This window comes from Leopardus geoffroyi, chromosome C2 (assembly GCF_018350155.1).
Source record: "Leopardus geoffroyi isolate Oge1 chromosome C2, O.geoffroyi_Oge1_pat1.0, whole genome shotgun sequence".
NCBI lineage: Eukaryota > Metazoa > Chordata > Mammalia > Carnivora > Felidae > Leopardus > Leopardus geoffroyi.
Window position 1 is genome coordinate 117,699,676 of NC_059333.1, and position 20,457 is coordinate 117,720,132.

At 37.2% G+C, this 20,457-nt stretch overlaps 1 protein-coding gene across 5 annotated transcripts in view; it reads left to right on the plus strand.

Annotated features, from left to right (window-relative positions):
• PLSCR1 (phospholipid scramblase 1) overlaps positions 1–19,303 on the plus strand; it is a 29,403-nt gene extending 10,100 nt beyond the window's left edge. For 3 of the 5 annotated variants that reach the window (XM_045503364.1, XM_045503362.1, XM_045503366.1), the window contains 6 exons: positions 3,948–4,234; positions 5,633–5,675; positions 8,556–8,776; positions 10,254–10,415; positions 15,347–15,508; positions 18,116–18,721. In XM_045503364.1, coding sequence (XP_045359320.1) covers positions 3,948–4,234; positions 5,633–5,675; positions 8,556–8,776; positions 10,254–10,415; positions 15,347–15,508; positions 18,116–18,154 — 914 coding nt within the window. In that variant the 3' untranslated portion in view covers positions 18,155–18,721. Of the gene's footprint in view, positions 1–3,947; positions 4,235–5,632; positions 5,676–8,555; positions 8,777–10,253; positions 10,416–15,346; positions 15,509–18,115 lie in introns of all 5 variants that reach the window. The other 2 variants (XM_045503365.1, XM_045503363.1) reach the window with 1 other exon arrangement.
• The last annotated feature ends 1,154 nt before the right edge of the window (positions 19,304–20,457 follow it).

Below are 20,457 nucleotides of genomic sequence, written 5' to 3' on the forward strand. Positions count from 1 at the left end.
GGGTAGATGGGTGTATCCATTTTGTATTCTACTCTGAGCCAATAACTCTGCTTGGGATCTCAATGGCCTGTTTAATTGTGTAGCCAAGAAACTTCCCAGCGGGGCCTGGATCACATCCAGGTGTTTGCAGTTAGAAGAATCTGAGCTAGAATATCTCTAAGGAGATAGTTCTCAAGGGTGCCTGCCCTTAAGTATTACGTGGAAAATTTTAAAACACTGTACTAGGGCACTATCCCAGGAGAATTAAAGCAGACGCTCAGGTCACGGGACCCAGGGATTGGTAATTTTTTTAATTACCCAGTTAGTTGTAATGTGCAACCAGGGCTGAGAACCGCTGCCGTAAATTCTTATATGGTGGTTGTTTGATGAATTATTAGCAAGCTGGAATATTCATCCAAGGCACTTGGAGAATGATTTTTTTTTTTAATTTTTTTTTTCAACGTTTATTTTTGGGACAGAGAGAGATAGAGCATGAACGGGGGAGGGTCAGAGAGAGGGAGACACAGAATCGGAAGCAGGCTCCAGGCTCTGAGCTGCCAGCACAGAGCCCGACGCGGGGCTCAAACTCACCGACCGCGAGATCGTGACCTGGCTGAAGTCGGACGCTTAACCGACTGCGCCACCCAGGCGCCCCTTGGAGAATGATTTAATCCACCCCACAGCTAGTTAAAATGAGGTGATACATAATTAAATTCAGTTATAATCAGACTTGAGAGTTTGTGAGAAAAATAGCCTAATTTTATTTCACAAGTCCAAGGCCATATATAGTGCAGGTCTTAATATGACAATGATGCTAACAATAGTGACAGTTTAAAATTGAGAGCTTACTGTGCATAATGTGAATAAACTCATTTAACTGTCAATCTTAGGAGGTAAATAGCATCATGTACCCAGTGTGCAAGTGGGAAAAAGGCAAAGAGAGGCTGTATCAGGTTTCAAGTTCTGGCTTCTGCACTAAATGGCTGTGTGGTGGTTCATACAACTCGTTATACCTGCAAGTCTCAGTTCTTAGCTATAAAACAGGAATAACATTTTCTCATTCAGGTTAGCTTGGAGATTAAATGAGAGTATACGTAAAGCACCTGGTATAATGATTTACAAATACTGAGTGACAGATATTTGCAATTATGTTAATAATCTGTTAAATCAGACCTTATACAAATGAAAATATCCAAATTTCAGGTAATTCTGTATGTTTAATCCGTTATTTCGGAAATAATCAACTATCCTCTCTCTCCAAGGGTCTTGAGAAGATTAAAATAATGCTAATGTGAACTCACATGTCCTTCTCATTGGCTTGCCTGTGGTCTGATCTTTGCACTGTAGCCAGTGATCTTTAAAAATGCCTATCTGTCCATATTACAGACAGTATTCAGTGTGTACATCATTGGTTTTTCATTGCTTTTAGGATAAAGGCCAAAAGGCTTAATTTGGTTCACCAGACAGGGCCTCCCCTGCCTTCTCTTTACCTGTCTATTAAGCCTGGCTCTCTGCTATTCAAGTCGACTTGGCTTTTTACAGATTATTAGGAACCCTGTATGTGTTACTATCCCAGGGCTTGTCTGTGGAACGTTTTTCTCTGTGCCCCTGGTCTTCTCTACTCCTTTGTATCCTTTAGATCTCAGCTCAAAGGCAGCCCTCAAGGAAACTGTCCCAACTCCTCCCTTTTCTCTCTCCCCATCCCATCACTTTCCTCTGGCATATAGTCATAAAAATCTGGTCCCTCCTTTCAAAGAGCTTGTCTTCAATTCTAGTTAATCAATTGATCATACTGGCGTTGTAGATCCCTAGAGTAAAGGATAAAATATGAAGTTATCTTCCCCATTAGGCAGTGAGGGCATCTGCATTTCTTATTTTAAATCCCAGTGCTCAGCACTCTCACCAACTTTGTAAGATATGAATCAGATTTTGGAACTCACTTGTCTGCTTAAAATCCTCAAAGGCCTGTCGATCACACTTGGAATCAAATCTAAGCTCCTTATTAATGGGCTCCCTAGATGAACTGTTTCTAGGTTTTCACTGACAACAGTTTCCACTCTTCCTCTCCCTTATGATGTTTCTCTCTGCCTCAAACATGCCAAATTCATTCCTGAAATCAAGGATTTTTGCATTTGGTTTTCCTTCCTCCCGCAACATTTCTTACCAGCTCTTTACACAAAGCTTTACCTTTCTCATATCTTAGATCTCAACAGAAATTTTTTCTATCTGAAGTACCTAGTTGATACCTTTCCCTCTCCACCATGCATTTTCTCTGTGAGTTCAGTCTGAAATCTTTTTAAAAAAATTTATTTCCTCTCTCCCAAAAGTAGCCTGTAAACTCCCTGAGGGCAGGTTGCCTTGTTGAGAACTGAATCCTCTGATTCTAGAACAGAGCCACCCACATTATAGAACATCTGTAAATATTTATTTGTTGTGAGAATGAATGAATTGTAAAAACTATATTTAAAAGATACTAGTAGGTTTAATCTCCTAAGAAATCATTTTTTTTTAATGTTTTAAAAAATCTTTATTCACTTTTTGAGAGATAGACAGAGTGCAAGCAGGGGAGGAACAGAGAGAGAGGGAGACACAAAATCCAAAGCAGGCTCCAGGCCCTGAGCTAGCAGCACAGAGCCCGACGCGGGGCTCGAACTCACGAATCGTGAGATCATGACCTGAGCCGAAGTCGGACACAACCGACTGAGCCACCTAGGTGCCCCAGAAATCTTTTTAATAGTGGATGTATTTTGCCATCAGTGGTTTTTTTTTTAAAGTATTTATAAATTGTATAATCCAAGGATTAAATTTTACGTAGCCTTTTCTGTTAAAATATTATGGAACACATTCCTTTGAAATTGTATTCCATTGCTATGGATTACTATTCTGTGGACTATTCATATAAGCTTATGAAGCTTCATTGTAATTACAAATTCACATAGAATACAAAGTATACACTTAGTAAATTTATTCTTCTCCTGTGCTTATTAAATACTCAAGGCAAGTTTGCCTGTTGTAACTTTTTATCTTCCTTGGTTCTCCAACTGTATTTTCCAGAGTGCTGAGGGTGGTAAATTATGAAATTTAAATTTGTAACCTAACTATCAATAATGATTTCTTTTTTCTTTTTTCTTTTTTTTTTTTTTTTTTTTTTTGCTTTTCATGTAGGAAGTCTTAGGATAGGAATGCACCATGGGGTAAAAGTTCAGGCAAATTGTTAACCCAGATAAGCATCTGGACAGTTCTGGAAGTAAGGATGTGTCTTTACCTCTACGCCAGAGTTTCTCAACAGCAGCACTCTAATGTTTTCAGATGGATAATTCTTCTTTTTCAGGATACTATTCTGGCATTTTAGGAAATATTTACAGCTTCCCTGGCCTCTATCCACCAAATGCCAGTATCACTCTTCCCTCCAGCTATAAACAGCCAAAAATGTCTCCAGAGCTTGCCAAAAATTCCTTGAGGGGGCAAAACCACCCCCAGTTCTGTACATAAAGGAGGTACCATTTCTAACAATCATTTTTTTTAAATAAAATAATCTTTTTTTAAAAAATAGAGTGCTTTGGTTTTAGAAATGCTGACTCAAAGCCTTTATTTTGGGCCTTTTACTCTTTCTTGCCATCTTCCGTTTCTCTTAAGGCATTCCATAATCCTTATAAAGGTGACTCTAGACCATTGTTGATTTTCTGTCACTTTCTTAGGTTTCAAGTATGTTTGCAACTGAGATTTGAATGGTGGGTAAGTCTTGGGCCAACTCTGTTCACAGCCCCAAACCCTGTAAGAGTGGATATGAAACTACAGATACTTCATTGAAAAATCACTGAAGGATAAAAACACAGAGTTTAAGCTTCATAGAAACAAGATATCTGAGCTGCAATTTGAGTTTGTAGAGTTTTAGGAGTAATCCCAAAAGAGTTCATATTTCCATTTTTCTGTGCAGTTACAAATTATTTCACTTATTTTTACTTTAGGACCTCCAGGACATACTGGCTACCCTGGCCCCCAGGCTGGCTACCCTGGCCCCCAGGTTGGCTATCCTGGCCCCCAGGTTGGCTATCCTGGCCCCCAGGCTGGCTATCCTGGCCCCCAGGCTGGCTACTCAATTCCACCAGCTGGTTATTCAGGTGCTGGCCCAGTAGGGTTTCCTGTCCAACACCAGCCTGTGTATAATCAGCCAGGTGGACCTGCAGGGGTACCATGGATGCCAGCACCACCACCTCCATCAGGCTGTCCACCCGGATTGGAATATTTAAGTCAGGTAATTTCAAATAAATGAAACACCCATTTTGTTTTTTAATAAGACTGTGCTTATAGTTTACTTAATGAAATTAACAAATGACTAATTCACAAAAGTCTGAAATAGCAAAACATTTTTCCCTAACAAATTACTATAATTCTTCTAGGTCAAGTTAACTTTTAAAGCAAAGTACAAATGTCTTAGGAAATTGTGTTTTCTATGATATTGAATATAATCCATGGTAATGACCAATAGCAAACCTTTACTAAGCACTATTTTCCAGACTTTGTCCCTAAGTGTAACATATGTATTAACTTATTTAATCCTTTTAGAAACCTATAATATAGGTACTATTAATTACCATCATTTTACAGAAGAGGAACCTGAGGTCCAGAGAAATTATATAATTTGCTCAGAGTCAAAACACTAAGGAAGAGGGAGTGACTTTTTGCTACTGTAATCTTGGTTCTGGATTTCACTCTCTTTAATCCCAACACCAAATAACATCCAAGGAGGTGGAAAGAAACATTAAACTAAATTTAGTGTTGAGTGTCAATAGTGGTACTAAAAAAAAAAAAAAGTTCATATTTTGTGTATAACATGAGTCACTTTTTTATTATAATTAATGAAAGTGTATTTTATGATGCTTTGTGCTTTGAAAGAACCAATTTTATTAATGCCATCAGTAAGGGGGAAAAAATCCTGGATTATAATGTACTGCATGATACTGTATCCCAGCGATGTGAGGGCTAGTATTTGTTTAGTGTTAGAAATCTGGTAGGTAGAATAGGAATATGAAATTCTATATGTCTAATCTATAAACAAATATCCCTGTGGTAACCATCCAGTATTCAGTAAATGAATTATCTCTCTTGTACTGTCTGTACTAATTTAGTTTCCCACAATGCACTTGGGCAGCAAGTATTGTAAGAACTCTTAGTAGTTCATACATTTTCCAAGAAATACCTTAAATATTTTTTTTAAATCAAGGCCTTACAAAATATATAGAGGAAATTATTACCTGCTCCAAAGGATATCAAGCACACTTCTAAATTTTTTTTAGATTTGGACAGAAGCTCTTTAAATGAATAAAGAATCTTAATATCTCTTAAGCCTTTTCAAGAAGGAACTTTTTTTTTTTAATTTTTAGAGGGATTCCAGAGTAAGTCAGTTTTATTTGACCTGGATTTACCCACATTAATAGTGAACACATTCAATAGATTTTCAATTAAAGATATATTGACTTTAATTTTATACTTTTTTAGGTATAAAGTTATATTATTAAATATTGATAAATATTGATAAGTGATTATGTGCATTTCTTAAAATATAAAAACACTATTGTTAATTTAGTTGGCATAGAAAACATGGAAATATACTTACAGCTTTTTTTTTTTTTTTTTTTTTTTACTATAATAGATAGATCAGATACTGGTTCATCAGCAAATTGAGCTTCTGGAAGGTATGTATTCATTGTATTGATCATATTTCTAGAAAGAGAAGATATTTATGCAGATAAACGCATATCAACAACCACAAATGTAATGCTTTCACTGATGTGGAACAGTTAAATCTGGTTGCTTACAAATGTCTCTCTTCTTCATGATGACAATTATCAGTAGCTCATTTCTGGAAATTAGGAGTCGACTAGTAAAATGCTGTTACTCTGACAATCTGTCCTCATGATACAGACCTTACCTTAGAAGGAAACCAAACAAAACTTACTTTTGCTCCCCCTGCTCTTTAGAAATCACTCCAGTGATTCTGTCATTTTACATGACTTTCATCACTTCAGCTGTTTTTTCCCCAGTCTGTGATGTTTTTGAGATTGACACAGAGCCACATGCAGTAGTTCAGTTACCTCAGTACATTTCTAAAGCAAGTAAACTTCTTCAGTTTGGACGGGTATATTTTGGAAAATTGTATTCCTGCCTTGGGTTTGCAAGGCTTCTGTTGGAGTGTTGGAGGATGCTGACCAGCAAGCCTGGAGGCTTGGCTTCTTAGAACAGCACTCCTGCTCCTGTGAATGGGACCTAACCTCAATAAATATCTCCTTGGGTATGGCACTCCTGAGATGCAAGATAAACTTAAGCTGTTAGATGTTTCAGGACTCTTGCCAGGGGAAAGAGAACTGGATGGATTCATGAACCCGTGTCTTTCTTCTAGATATAAAGAGTCTAATGAACATTTGGCTAGTTGTTAGAATATATCTGTTAAGTCCTTCTTCACCTCTCTGCAAAGTCCCTATCTGCTGGTAGAAATATCACATGAATTGTAAAAGCAGAGTAATAGATTTGGTTAGAATATGCAGTTGTTGCCTATTTTATTTAAATTGCTTATAATGCACATTGTTAGATACTTGTAATGTTCTTGTTTTGCTAGTGTGTATATACTAAGTTTTCTCTAGAAAGGAGTTCTTTGTTGTTTGATAACTTGTGCCCTGAATTTTGTAATGCTTTATCTTAAGAAATTTGTTTTTGAGGTTATGACATCAAAACAAAAACAGATACTGTACATTATATAGCACCCCATTTATAGTTTTTAAATGTGTTAGTTTTATATATATTTGTGAAATTTGTATCTGTTAATCATGAAATGTAAATAAAGTAAGCTCCAAATTTAGTAGTTACTAATTCTTCTCTTTTTTAAAAGATGTCTTTAATTGTCCTGTTTTCTTGTCTCAATGAAAGTGTGTATTGTAACATTATGACAGTATAAAGAGATATAAAGCTTAGGAGCCTCTGGGTGGTTCAGTCCATTAAGCATTGGACTCTTGATCTCTGCTCAGGTCATGATCTCACAGTGAATTCGAGCCCCACATTGGGCTTTGCACTGACAGTGCAGAACCTGCTTGGACTTCTCTCTCTCCTCTCTCTCTGCCCTTCCCCCAGTCTTGCATGCACACACCCTCCCTCTCTCTCTCAAAACTAAACAAAAATTTAAAGAGCGATGAAGATTAATCCGTTTATTTTTAGCATCTGAGTCTATGACAGGCACTTAAATAGTTCCCATTTCAGAACTTTATAAACAATGATAGCCATAGAATTCTTTTGTTTTATTCTCATTTTTTGAGTAACTTAGAGATTGTATAAACCCATTGATCTCATTTCATAGATGAGCAAGCTGAAGAATTTTGAGATTAAGCTACTTAGTAAAACACTTAGATAATTGAATTCCATGTTATGAATCAGTTTATTTTTTTTCTCGCATAACATTTAACTGGCAGGTCAAGGGTGTTTTTTACAAAGGAAGAGTCCAGAGCCTGTCTGAGCCAGAGCAAAGGGACTGAAGGGAGGTCAAGATGATGGAATTTATGAAGGACATCTCTATCTGACTAAAAATCAATCACTCAGATATTAGAGAGTGATTTTTGTCTCTCTGTATATCTTTTAATCGTTATTTTCGTGGCTTCTGACCTGCTATGACCCATGTTAACAAGAATTATAGACAAGCAAGACCATTAATTGTTCCTTCCTGGCTCTAAGCAAGGAGAGGTTTGCAATGTGTGGTTCTGTATGGGAAGCCCATTGGTAAGATACCACTTGAGCGTCCGCATCCAGCATACTTCTGTTTCCCTGTGAAGACATTAGCCCCCTCTGAGGTACAGAGCTCACTTAGGCTGCCACTGGTCTAGACATCCTATGAGTGGCAACCTTGGTTGCCAAGCACCTCTTCCCCTTGTCGAATATTCATCTCCCACTTCTGAACAACTACCGCTAAGCTAAACAAGGGTCCTCTGGGCCCAATGTGATGTTCTAATTTACCTTCCATTTTCACCCTCTCCCTTCCTACATGTATGCATTAAGAGCAAGCCCTCTCATCACTTTCCCTCATACAGTGCAAAAAAAGATAAGCCATGCATAGGGTGTGTGTGTATACATAAATATGTAATCTCAAACCAATTTGATAAAATATATCATAGAGGATAAACATAGCAACCATCTCATATTCCCCTACATAACTGAATATAAGAAAACTATAGCAAACAGATGGATATTTTGTTCATACACCTAGCACAACTAATATCATCTACAGCATTGCTCCATCCCTTAGGAGCAGTCTGTCTTTCTGGAAGAAGTCTATGCAATTAGGAACATGTGAGTTGTTTTCTTTCCCATGTTTCACATACAGATGCTTAATTTCTATTCCTTAATAAACTCTCCTTTCCCTTTCCCTTTCTTCCTCTGTCTAGATCATCGCTAAACACCTTTCCTTTTCTTTCTCCCTGTTTTACTAGAAGTATAATCCAAAAATGGTGTAACTACATATTGTAGGATCTTAGGATAGATCCAACATTCTTTTTATATAATGGTCATAATGGTTCCCTCTTTTATGTTTTTAGTCATAACAGGTTTTGAAACTAATAACAAATATGAAATTAAGAACAGCTTTGGACAGAAGATTTACTTTGCAGTAGAGGATACAGACTGCTGTACCCGGAATTGCTGTGGGGCTTCTCGGCCTTTTACCATGAGGATTATTGATAATATGGGCCAAGAAGTTATAACTCTGGAGAGACCACTAAGGTGTGACAGCTGTTGTTGCCCTTGCTGCCTTCAGGAGGTCCGTGAGCAATTACCAGAGTGATTTGTAAAGTAGTTCAGAAAGAACGTTTACCCTCTCATTGAACTTATGTAATCAAAAGAGATTTAAAAGACAATTGGTCCATAAGGTCTTGGTTTATACTTGAAAGTGAATTGTTCAAGAAGAAAGGCAGGTGAAAAACAATTGAGCAGTTAGCCCCATGTTGCATGAGTAGTGTGTCTCATGGGGTTGTGATCAGAGATCTCAGAGACCAGTCTTGTTGATCTTCATGGAGAGTTGAGAAGGTAGGGCACCTTGGACAAGTCCCTTACCTAAATTGAACATGAAAGGCCTGGCCAAAGCCAAAGCAAGGACACTATAGAAAAATATCCCAAAATATCTTAAGTGTGTTCATCTCACAATTTTGGCCAACCTACGTAAGAAACAAACTTAGGAGGAGTCCTCCCTGAAAAATACCAATGCCTGTGTTTTTATGAATCCCTAAAAAAGTTAATGTATTTGAGTCGCCTATAAGGGGCGTATACTAGTTGTGAGTACCTACCTCCAGAAAGACCAAGTATCTGTTTCATATTACTTGGCAGCCCAGTGATGGAGAATGTGGATCTCAGGGGAGATGCCGGGGCACAGAGACTTTACCGGGATGTGGGATTTTGCTTGTGTCCCCATTGGCTTGAGACCAGCTCTGCTGGGGTCTCTCAGTCATTCCATACAGGTAGCTGTGCCAGCGTGAAAGACAGAGTGACAAGCACATGAATATTTGAAGTCTAATACTGTACTTATTTTAAGAAGATAATCGAAGTTGTTCATACTGAATTATTTTTTTCTCCATGTCCTTTAGGTTAGATAGAGTAATATTTATCCATAGGAATCTCTGAGGAAATACTGAGAAATTGGTGGAATATGCTCTACAGTATAAATAGTACATTAACATGTATTGTACTATTTGATGGTAAAAAACGGACCTAGGAAGTCATCATTTACTGATGAGCACACTGAGGCACTTTCAAGGTCACCTCCCTAGTAGCAGAGCCAAGACTCCAAGCCTCATTTTCTTTCCATTTTGGCGCCATTGCTATTCATATTTGAAAATTGCACCACTGATCAGAGCCATGTTCCTACATCTAAACCACCATTCTTTTTTAAAGTTTAAGAAAAGAGTTCCTTAACAATTTGGACATTTTTCATAAATGGGGAGATTAAAAATGTACAAGACCAGTAAAGCAAAGCTTAGGAGTGGAGACTCTACGTGTAGCCTCCTCAAGTTTGTATCTCATCTTTTCCACTTTGTAGTTGGGCATCTTGATACAGGTTCATTAACTTCTCTTGCTCAGTTCCTTTCTCTATACGTAGGGATGATAGAACCAACCCTGCAGGGATGTGTTATGAATTAAGTGGTGCTTTAAACAGTGTCTGACACTTAGAAAGTATTCAATAAATGAGTTATTACCAGGCATCATAATTATTATGATTTATATATATTCTTTTGCCTTTGTAGATTGAAGTCCATGCTCCTCCTGGTGTACCTGTAGGTTATGTTACTCAGACCTGGCATCCATGCCTGCCAAGGTTTACAATTCAAAATGAGAGGAGAGAAGATGTACTAAAAATTATTGGTCCATGTGTTGTGTGCAGCTGTTGTGCAGATGTTGATTTTGAGGTAAGAGATGTGATAACATTTATAGGTCTTGCTTTCCTCATATAAGAATAATATAATTTGGGAGGATGTTATAAATACATTAAATTTGTGTATCCTGATATTTCAAGAGGAAGTCAGTGTGCTTATATATTTAACTTTGGTCAGAGAGGTGATTTTTGCTCTGATTACGCATCAGTGTTGACTATACTAAATGGAAAAAAGAGAAGCAGAGCTTCTTAGTCAAATAAATAAATATATGCAAAACATCCAACATTTGACCATGGTAGTTTCTATATGCAGGCTCCATATGTTATGCATTTAAGATAAAATGTTAACCTTGTGGGGCACCTGGGTGGCTCAGTTGGTTGGGCATCCAACCTCAGCTCAGGTCATGAGCTCACTGTGTGTGAGTTCAAGCCCCACATCAGGCTCTGGGCTGACAGCTCAGAGCCTGGAGCCTGCTTTGGATTCTGTGTCTCCCTCTCTCTCTGCATCACCCCTGTTCACACTCTGTCTCTCAAAAATAAATAAACATTAAAAAAAAAATGCTAACCTTGTCATCTAGGTCTGAGTGCCAAAGCATATGAATCCTTCCCTAGTCTGAAATACAGGTTTCCAGTGCTCTAGACCCTTCTTCAGAAGTTCTGACATCTTTGAGTTCCTACAAAATGCTCATGATACAAAGAGAGTTTTAAGAAAGATAGTGTAAAACATACTTCCCAATTATGTCTTTCCTTCTCCTTTTATTAAATTAGATCACTATAAACCACATGATAATCTATGTATCTATTACATGGAGGAATTTCATTACAGCAGTTGTCCAATAGATGTCCTAGCCTTGTAGCCCAAATTAATGTAGTTGCAAATGTTTAAAAATAGGGAGATTTTTGGGGCACCTGGGTGGTTCAGTCAGTTAAGCAGCCAATTTCGGCTCAGGTCATGATCTTGCGGTCCGTGAGTTCGAGCCCCATGTCGGGCTCTGTGCTGACAGCTCAGAGCCTGGAGCCTGTTTCAGATTCTGTGTCTCCCTCTCTCTGACCCTCCCCTGTTCATGCTCTGTCTCTGATTCAAAAATAAATAAAGGTTAAAAAAATTTTTTTTAATAGGGAGATTTTTATAATTTAATCTTGCTCTTGTGATTCTCGTGGAAAATCAAAATATGTTAAGCTACACCAACATTTTTCCACAAGAGGGGCAAAAATCTAAAACTGAGGAGGGCTGCCCCTTTGTGATAAGAGATATGAAATCTGCCACTGTCCCCTGGCTTCTGAAAGTTTGCCACTGTCCAGCTTCATTCTTTTATATTATCTGCCTGGCTTCCCTAGTCATATGATTTTCAATTCCTCTGTTAGACCCTAGTTTTATAAAAGTGAATCCTTCCCTTTACTGACTTCAGAATAGAATGAGAGAGACTGGCAGTTTTGAGGAAACACATGTGATACAGTAGAGACTTTATGAAGACTCTTACAAAACCATATGCATAGTGTAGGGGGGATGTATACCATGCATGTGTAAAGACTTTATAGGTTTTTGTATAACAATAGTTCTCTACGTAGGGGTTATCATTCCTATGAATGAGCCAGAGGACTGAGAGGTAATTGTTCTTTCAGGGAATATTACAGAATTTTTGCTGACATATTTGTAGAAAGTAAGTGAAAATACTGGTGCAACAAATCAAGCTGGACTGTGAAACTTTTATATTTAATGCTAAGGAATTTAGAAACTAACCAGCAGCCCTTCTCAGTGGACGCCTTAAACCATCTGTTACATGTAATAAATTAACTACTCTCCTGTGCATCTAGGGTGGCATTAACTATGTAACATCTTTGAGGGGGTTGAGAAAATAGTCCCTTGAATCATTTTCTATAAGCTAGGTAATGGAAAGTTTGAAAGCAGGAATTATCAGTATGAGGAGCCACTATGGAACATGGACTCCATCATAGTGTTAATGGCATGGATACTTAGAGTAGGAAAGAGGTAATGGCCTGAACACAGCAGGAGCAGGAGCCATGCTAAAGGAATCTACTTCACAGCAAAACTGAATAATAATGCCAATTGTGTGAATACCTATCAAGCTGATGACTTCAATTGAAATAGCAAATGTTTCATAATTTAGAAAGACATTGGCTACTGTTTTTCATAGTGATTTTCTATTACTATTTACCTAGATCAGGAATCCGCAAACTTTTTTAAATAAGAGATAGAAAACATTTTAGACTTTATGGGCCATATGGTCATTATGTGCAACTATTCAAATCTGCGATTGTAGCATGAAGATAATCACAGATGATACATGAATGCTGTGTATAACTATGTCCTAATACAGCTTTTTATAAAAACAGTGGGCAGGCTAGATTTGTCCCACTGACCATTGTTCGCTCACCCTGACCTAGATTTTTATTAAGAATTGATACTTAACTTTCTAAAAGCAGGGTATCACAATGGTCTTGACTACAGACTCTGAAACAGAGTGTCTGGGTTTGAACACCTCCCCATGTCTTCTTATCAGTGTGAACTTGGACAAATTCCTTGACCTCTGTCTGCCTCAGTTTTTTTATATGAAAACTGTTTAATAATATATGTATCTTATAAAGATATGAAGAAAAAAATTACCTAATACTTATAAAGCATTTGTATGTTATACATATACTAAATATTCTATAAATGCTTAATTAGCAAGTAAATAAAATACTTTTTCAGTGTCTGATACACTAAGTTTTGAAATCTATGATTTTCTAGTATTATACAATTTATTACAGTATATTCTTTTGATACTTACCTGAGGTCTATGTGCTACTGTTCAATTTGAATTTTTTGCATTTATATTTATATTATAAGATGAACCTATAGATCTATTTTTAAAATACCTCTATCAAGTTTTGCTTCATAGGTATATAATACTAGTTCATTATTTTGAGAAGTTGCAGCCATTTCATTATATAGATTTTCCATTTTTAAATATCTAAATTTAGGTAAAAATTATCTGATCCTATTGACTTTTCATTTGTAAATCATTCTCATTTCTGAGCCTTTTCATAAAAAAATTATATGTTCTACTTCTTATGTAAACTTTTAAATTTCTTGCTCTAGGAATATAAAGGAGAAATGTCAATATTAGTTAAGTCCAATGGCAGGACTGTGATGGTTGCTATTTTATCTTTTGTATATTTCATTTAAAAAACACTTGAGAGGGGCGCCTGGGTGGCTCAGTCGGTTGAGCGTCCGACCTTCGGCTCAGGTCGCGATCTCACTGTCAGTGAGTTCGAGCCCCGCGTCGGGCTCTGGGCTGATGGCTCAGAGCCTGGAGCCTGCTTCCATTCTGTGTCTCCCTCTCTCTCTGCCCCTCCCCCGTTCATGCTCTGTCTCTCTCTGTCTCAAAAATAAATAAAACGTTAAAAAAAAATAAAAAAAAAAACACTTGAGAAATTAAATTTAACAATACATGTAAGGTTTCATTACTAGCTTCAAATGCTGATGACAGTTAGTAGTGTATACAACAGGTAGGCAAGAGGGATTTCTGTTAGTCTGTTGAGCCACAATAGTGTTGCATGACAAATAACCCCTAAAGCTCTGTGGCTTAAAACAGTGGTATGTATTTTCATGCTTATGGATCTGCAGGGCAACTTTGTCTTAGGGACTCTATCCAACTCTGCTAGTTGGCTCTGATTTGGGCTGGAAATTGGCCTCAGGTCTATACCAGATATATTCATTCTGTAGCTGTAGCAAATGCAGCTACCTGGATCATGCATTTCTAGTGGCTGATCACTGGGGAGCAAGAGCCAGGCCAAACCATTTAGCCACGTTGAAGCCCTCTTCTCTTGTCACATCTGCTAACATTCCATTGGTTAAGCAAGTCACATGGCCAAGCCTAACTATCAGTGTGCAGGGATATATACTGGGCCTACAGTTGTCGGGGGGAGGATAGTGCATGAATATTTGCTGAGCGGTAATGGATGTTATCACAGTTATCATATTAGATGTTTGTTTCAAATCTTAAAGAACCCATCTACCCACACCAAAATAAAATGAGTCAACTGTTTTTAGTTTCCCCACATTTGTTTTCCTGTTCTCAACCTGAACTAGAGCTTCAGTGGGTGTTGCTAGCACTTGTGGTTCCTTGTCCATATTTGAAAAGGACATTTCCCCCTCTGGTTTCACAGAACTCTCCATGTACACACCATGGTGAGTGTGGGCTCTGTTCATCCACCCACATGCCAACTTGGTGAGGTCCATTTATCCAGCTACAATCTGTTCAACTCTTTACGATGGCCCTGGGCTTTCCTCAGGCAGAATTGTAAAATTAGAAAAACTTTACTTCAGAGCTCTTTTTATCTTGTATCCTTCTTGTTGTTCACTGTCCATCCACCCCACTGTCCAGTCTTAACCTATCCCTTGACCCGGGGCATCCCATCAAGTTACTTATTGGTTACTTAACTTTTCCTTTACTCAAAACTGCCAGTCCTCTTTTCCAGGATCTATGCATTTCACATTTTCCTGCTGATGGTGGCAATGAACCCTCCCTCACATTTAAATGCTCAGCCTATGTAAACTCTCTGTGCTTCTCTTACAACAAAAGTAACATGGGGGATTAGTTTAGTACCTTCCTGATGGCTTCTAGAAATTTCATCTAAGAAACATTTTATATTTGTGTCTTTTCCTGCCTAAATTTTGTTTTAGATCAATTCATTTATTGCTACCTATCATAATGTAGAATAGGAAATGTTAAATATTTAAGCAGAACTACTTTCATGTAAGTTCTCTACAGCAAAGGTGTTTTTCATGCATGTAAAAGTAGATACAGGAATCCATATATATGTAATGAGTGATACAATGTTCATAGTTAAGTATGGTACATAATTTTAATAGAGTATTTCGTTTTATTTCAACTTTTACGGTAGTTTGTTTTCATTTTTCTAGAATTCTTTAAGAATCTTTTTTTTTCCCCATTTTAGATTAAATCTCTTGATGAAGAAACTATAGTTGGCAAGATTTCCAAGCAGTGGACCGGTTTTGTGAGAGAGGCATTTACAGATGCTGATAACTTTGGTATCCAGTTCCCTTTAGACCTTGATGTGAAAATGAAAGCTGTAATGCTTGGTGCATGTTTCCTCATTGTGAGTCTATCCGTAATAATCTTGGGTTTAGGTGGTTTCTCTAGTACCATTCTGAAATGGTTTAGTAAACTGTACATTTTTAAATGACCTTGTTAAGTTTATAGGCTTTATTCAAAGAGGCACCATTTAATTCAAGCCCTTAAATTTCATTTTCTCCTGATACTCTGGGTTCACAGGTAACTAGTTTCTCTAGAGAGTCTATGCAATTTCATATGATAACAAACGTACCTCATGTGATAAGGAAGGGCCTCGGTCTTTGGAATTTTTATTTAAAAGTTGAAATCAGTGCATTGGAAAAGAAACTGGCTTGAATCTGGGCTTACATGGAATAGACTCAGAAAAACAAGATTTCCTCCTGATTGATTAAATCATCTACTACAGGAGTGAAACTGCAATAAAAGTAAATAACTAATCAAGCCATTAGATGGAACTGCCATTTGAGAGGAATTATGTGGGACAGAGCAGTGATTCCAAACTTACCTTCACATCAAATCAGCTAGGAAACTTAAAAAAAGACAAAAAACAAACAAACAAACAAAAAACAAGTACAGTCCATACCCCCAATTTAACTAAATTAGAAGCTCAGAATTAGAAGTTTGTATAGCTCCCCAGGTGATGCCATATGCAGCCAAGTTCAAGGGCTCACAATAGTTTCCAACCCTAGCTGCATAATAGAAACACCTGAATAGCTTCCAGACTCCCTAGGTCAAGACTACATCCAGATAGTAAATCAAAATCTCGGGAAGTGGGATCAGGCCTGCAATCTGTTTAGAACTGACAGGTGATTCCAATATGCAAGGAAGATTTAGAGCCACTAGATGAGTATCTTAAACACTGACATTGGGGATGCAATCCCCAAAAAGTGGAAAGTGAGAGAATATACAGAAAAAGGATCCAGTTATTTCAACAAATAAATGTTGGGAAAATAAAAAGATAAAAATAACATAATAAGAGAGAGACTTAAGAGACATCAACTCAATGTAATTTATAGCTCATATTTAGATACTGATTTGAACAAACCAGTATAAAAAAACATTTAGAAGGACCTAAGAGAAATCTGAACATTGGCTATTTGGTGATATTTTAATGGATTATTGTTTTTCTCAAGATATCCTAATGATATTGGGCTTATATAAAAACAAGAGTCCAAATTTTTACGGGTTCACACTGAAGTGTGTTTCAGTATAAAATGGTATGATATCAAAGATTTACTTTTAAATAAAGAGAGTGAGGGCAGGGGGATCTAGGGGATGGAGTAATTAATGAACCAAGATAGGTTATGTTAACTAATTATTAAAGCTGGATGAGTGGCCTTTGGGATTTTATTTTGCTATTCTATCTCATTGGGGATAGATTCAATATTTTCTGTATAAATTAAAAATAGAACCACAGTTCTGTTTAAAAATTGTGTTTTCACTGTTTATTTCACATGAAAAGTAAAATCAAAACTTAACCATAGGGAACCGTTTGACCAAAGGTAAATACACCATCACTAAAGATCTGGTGTGCCAAGGGAAGAGAGGTTATTATCCAGGGTGTTTGGATAGGTGAGAAATGGGATTGGGATTTGTGGTGGGGTTATCAGAAAATGACTATGGGGTAGATTGGGCCTCTTCTAAAGGACTTCTAAATATTGGACAACTTCTTGTTGGGAAGATACTGACAATTTTTTGGTTGGTTTTAAACTAGGTGTAAATAAAATCGTTATTTTATTAGGAAGATAAATCCTGGTGCCTAGATGAGAAGTGAATTGACGAGAGGTAAAATTGCAATAGTGCAACTGCAAGTGAATGGTGATAAGAATTCAATTTTTTCTTTGTGAACAGATAAGGGAAAATGATAGACATGAGAGAAAATCCATAGGACTTGATGAAAATCATAGGGAAGTGGGTCTGGTTAGACACTGATGTAGTGAGATAGTTGGGAGAAACCGTGGTGGACCAGTTTGCGGGAGAAATCATAAAACTGGGCCCAAAAACTCTTAAGATGCCTGCTACCTCTAAGATGGCTGTCATTCTAAAAAAAATCTGAAATGTGTACAGTGTATTCTGGTCTCAAGAAAAGTTGTATTACTAGAGAAGGAGAAAGGAAGAAAGATTGAAAGAGGAATATTCTAAGTGGCATGTGAAAAAGTGAAATTTAAAGAAATTACCAGAGGATTAATTAAATGAATGCAGAGCAAGGCGCCTGGGTGGTTTAGTCGGTTGAGCATCCTACTTTGGCTCAGGTCATGATCTCACGGTTTGTGGGTTCGAGCCCTGCGTCCGGTTCTGTGCTGGCAGCTCAGAGCCTGGAGCCTATTTCAGATTCTGTGTCTCTAGCTCTCTCTGCCCCTCCCCCACTTGCACTCTCTCTGTGTCTCAAAAATAAACATTAAAAAAATTTTTTTTTTAAATGTAAATGCATGCAGGTAATCAGTAAGTGAATAGAATTACAGGATTTAATTGCTGTTAAAATGGAAGGCTAAAGCTATCAACTTTTCCCAGATCTGCTTATTTGGTCAATTTTTCTCTTAAGCAGATATGTTATGTTTCATCAGACCCCTTAACATTTATGATCTGTGCTTTGTTGCTGAAAATTCATTTCTGTATTTTTGTTTTTATCTAGGATTTCATGTTTTTTGAAAGGAGTGGAAACACAGAGTAAAAAGAAGGAGTGTGGTAGGGGATCAATGAAAGCCTCAGAAAGTGTGAAGTCTGTGTACTTACTGGGACTTTGTCAAGGAAAAACTAATTGGTTTTCTCTTTATTGAAATGACTTCTAGCATTTGTGAATTCTACTGTGATGCCTGGTATATGCGATGACTTTTCAAATTATAGAGTTTATTTTCTATATCACCTACCTATAAATGTTTTTATGCATTTTGTTGTGTTTTATACATTTTCTTTTTCCTTGTGTATTTTAGAGAAAGGACATGTTAATTTTTTACATTTAATCATGAAACTTCCTGTGGCAAATTGTTCTGAACTACAATCTATTTTCAAATTTTACACCAAATTAAGTCCTTATTAATTTTAAAATATAAATGTGCATTTTATTAAATATGGTTCCAATTTATTTCACACATAACAGTCATGTTAATTTCCAAATAATGTATGTTCAAACAAGTTAAAAATGAATATAATTTGTTTCCTTTACAATTATGTTAAACTAACACTTAATATTCATATTACCAAAGAAAAATAAAACGTGTATTTGTCTTTTGTTCAGCAAGTCACAGTATATTAAACTTCTTTTGTAAGCTAATCTACTATAAAAAAATTTTCATTATTGATAAGAAAATAAATTACTGATTTTTTTTATGATTTTCTGAAAAAGACATGTCCTAAAGAAGGACACATTTAAAAATTCATTATAGGGGCGCCTGGGTGGCGCAGTCGGTTAAGCGTCCGACTTCAGCCAGGTCACGATCTCGTGGTCCGTGAGTTCGAGCCCCGCGTCGGGCTCTGGGCTGATGGCTCAGAGCCTGGAGCCTGTTTCCGATTCTGTGTCTCCCTCTCTCTCTGCCCCTCCCCCGTTCATGCTCTGTCTCTGTCTCTGTCCCAAAAATAAATAAACGTTGAAAAAAAAAATTTTAAAAATTCATTATAGAACTGGAGGATTGTTATAATTTTTGAAGTAATTATTTACACGTGGAATGTTTAGCTCCTGTATTCATTCTGTCTTTCACAGAGCATGATAGTTAGGAGAGCACTCAGGTATTAAATAGAATGTATATATTCCATCTGAGTAGAAACTGCAGTAACTGTTATTTACATGAACAATCAAACAACTGAATTAAAAATTATTGATATATTTCTTTGCATATTTGATTTTTGTTTTTAAACAAACTGTGAACAATTTTGATGGTGTTCTGAACCTTACACATTTACCACCTTTACCCTTACAAATTCTCCTTTAAAAGGAGCAAAAGCATAAACTCATACCAGGGCTATAAACTAAGATTTCTACCTGTCCGAAACAAAGGAATTTTCATACTGTGTTTTGTAAGAAAGCCTGGATTGAGTGAGAGGAGATGTCCAACCCACAATTTAGCTGCTGCAAAGGAAAAGTGTGTTTAGGAAAATAAGGACTTAGGGGAAGGATTCCTGTTCGTCTTCAGTAGAACCCTAACAACACCACTAGCTCCTAGTGTTGAAAACATTGGGATGACTGGGGAGCTAGACCCCCTTTCATTATGGTCCAAATAATTCCCCCATGTCGGATCCCAACAATGAGAGGTAACCGAAACGCTCACGTACAGTTTAGAATTGGTACACACAGCATCCCAGGTAAAAAGAGGGGATTTGCCTGGCTGTTTCCTAGTGGCATTATTTGTGCCAGGTCCAGAAGGGGAGGGCTTGCCAAGCTAGCTAGCAGGCACCACAGGCATTCCCAGAGAGCTCAGGACTGGCTAGAAATCTCAGAGCTGTTGTGTCTGGGTGTGTTTATGGGAGGGGAGTTGATGGGTGATAGGGTGTTGGGGAGGAGGGCTGATAGCAACTTTTGGTCAAAAGATAATGAACGAGTAGAGATACCTAATGATTCCAGTTAGAAGCAGAATAAGGAATGTCCTCATAATTCAAGTTCATTAGTGTGTTTATCTTGACTCCCTTTAATTATTCTATGACAATGAAAACAATAATCACCATTTAATCCAGTAGCTAGAGTAAGAAGGCATTTTTTAAATATGATTCAAGGCTCCCCAAGAACTTTTCTGCTCCAAAAAAGAAAAGAAAGGAATGGAAGAGAGAAAGAAGGAAGGAAAGTTAGTTTTTGCAGAAGCCAACTTAAAATGTAGAAGAAATAATGGAATTAGAAAATCACCATTTGCCAGTTCTCATCATAATAATTAGATTCCCGCAAGAAAACATGAACGGCTGCTAAAATCAGTGGTAAAAACTTGTGGTATTCCTATGCTGCTGTATTATACTGTATTACACTGTCTCAAAGTAACTCCCTGTGAGATA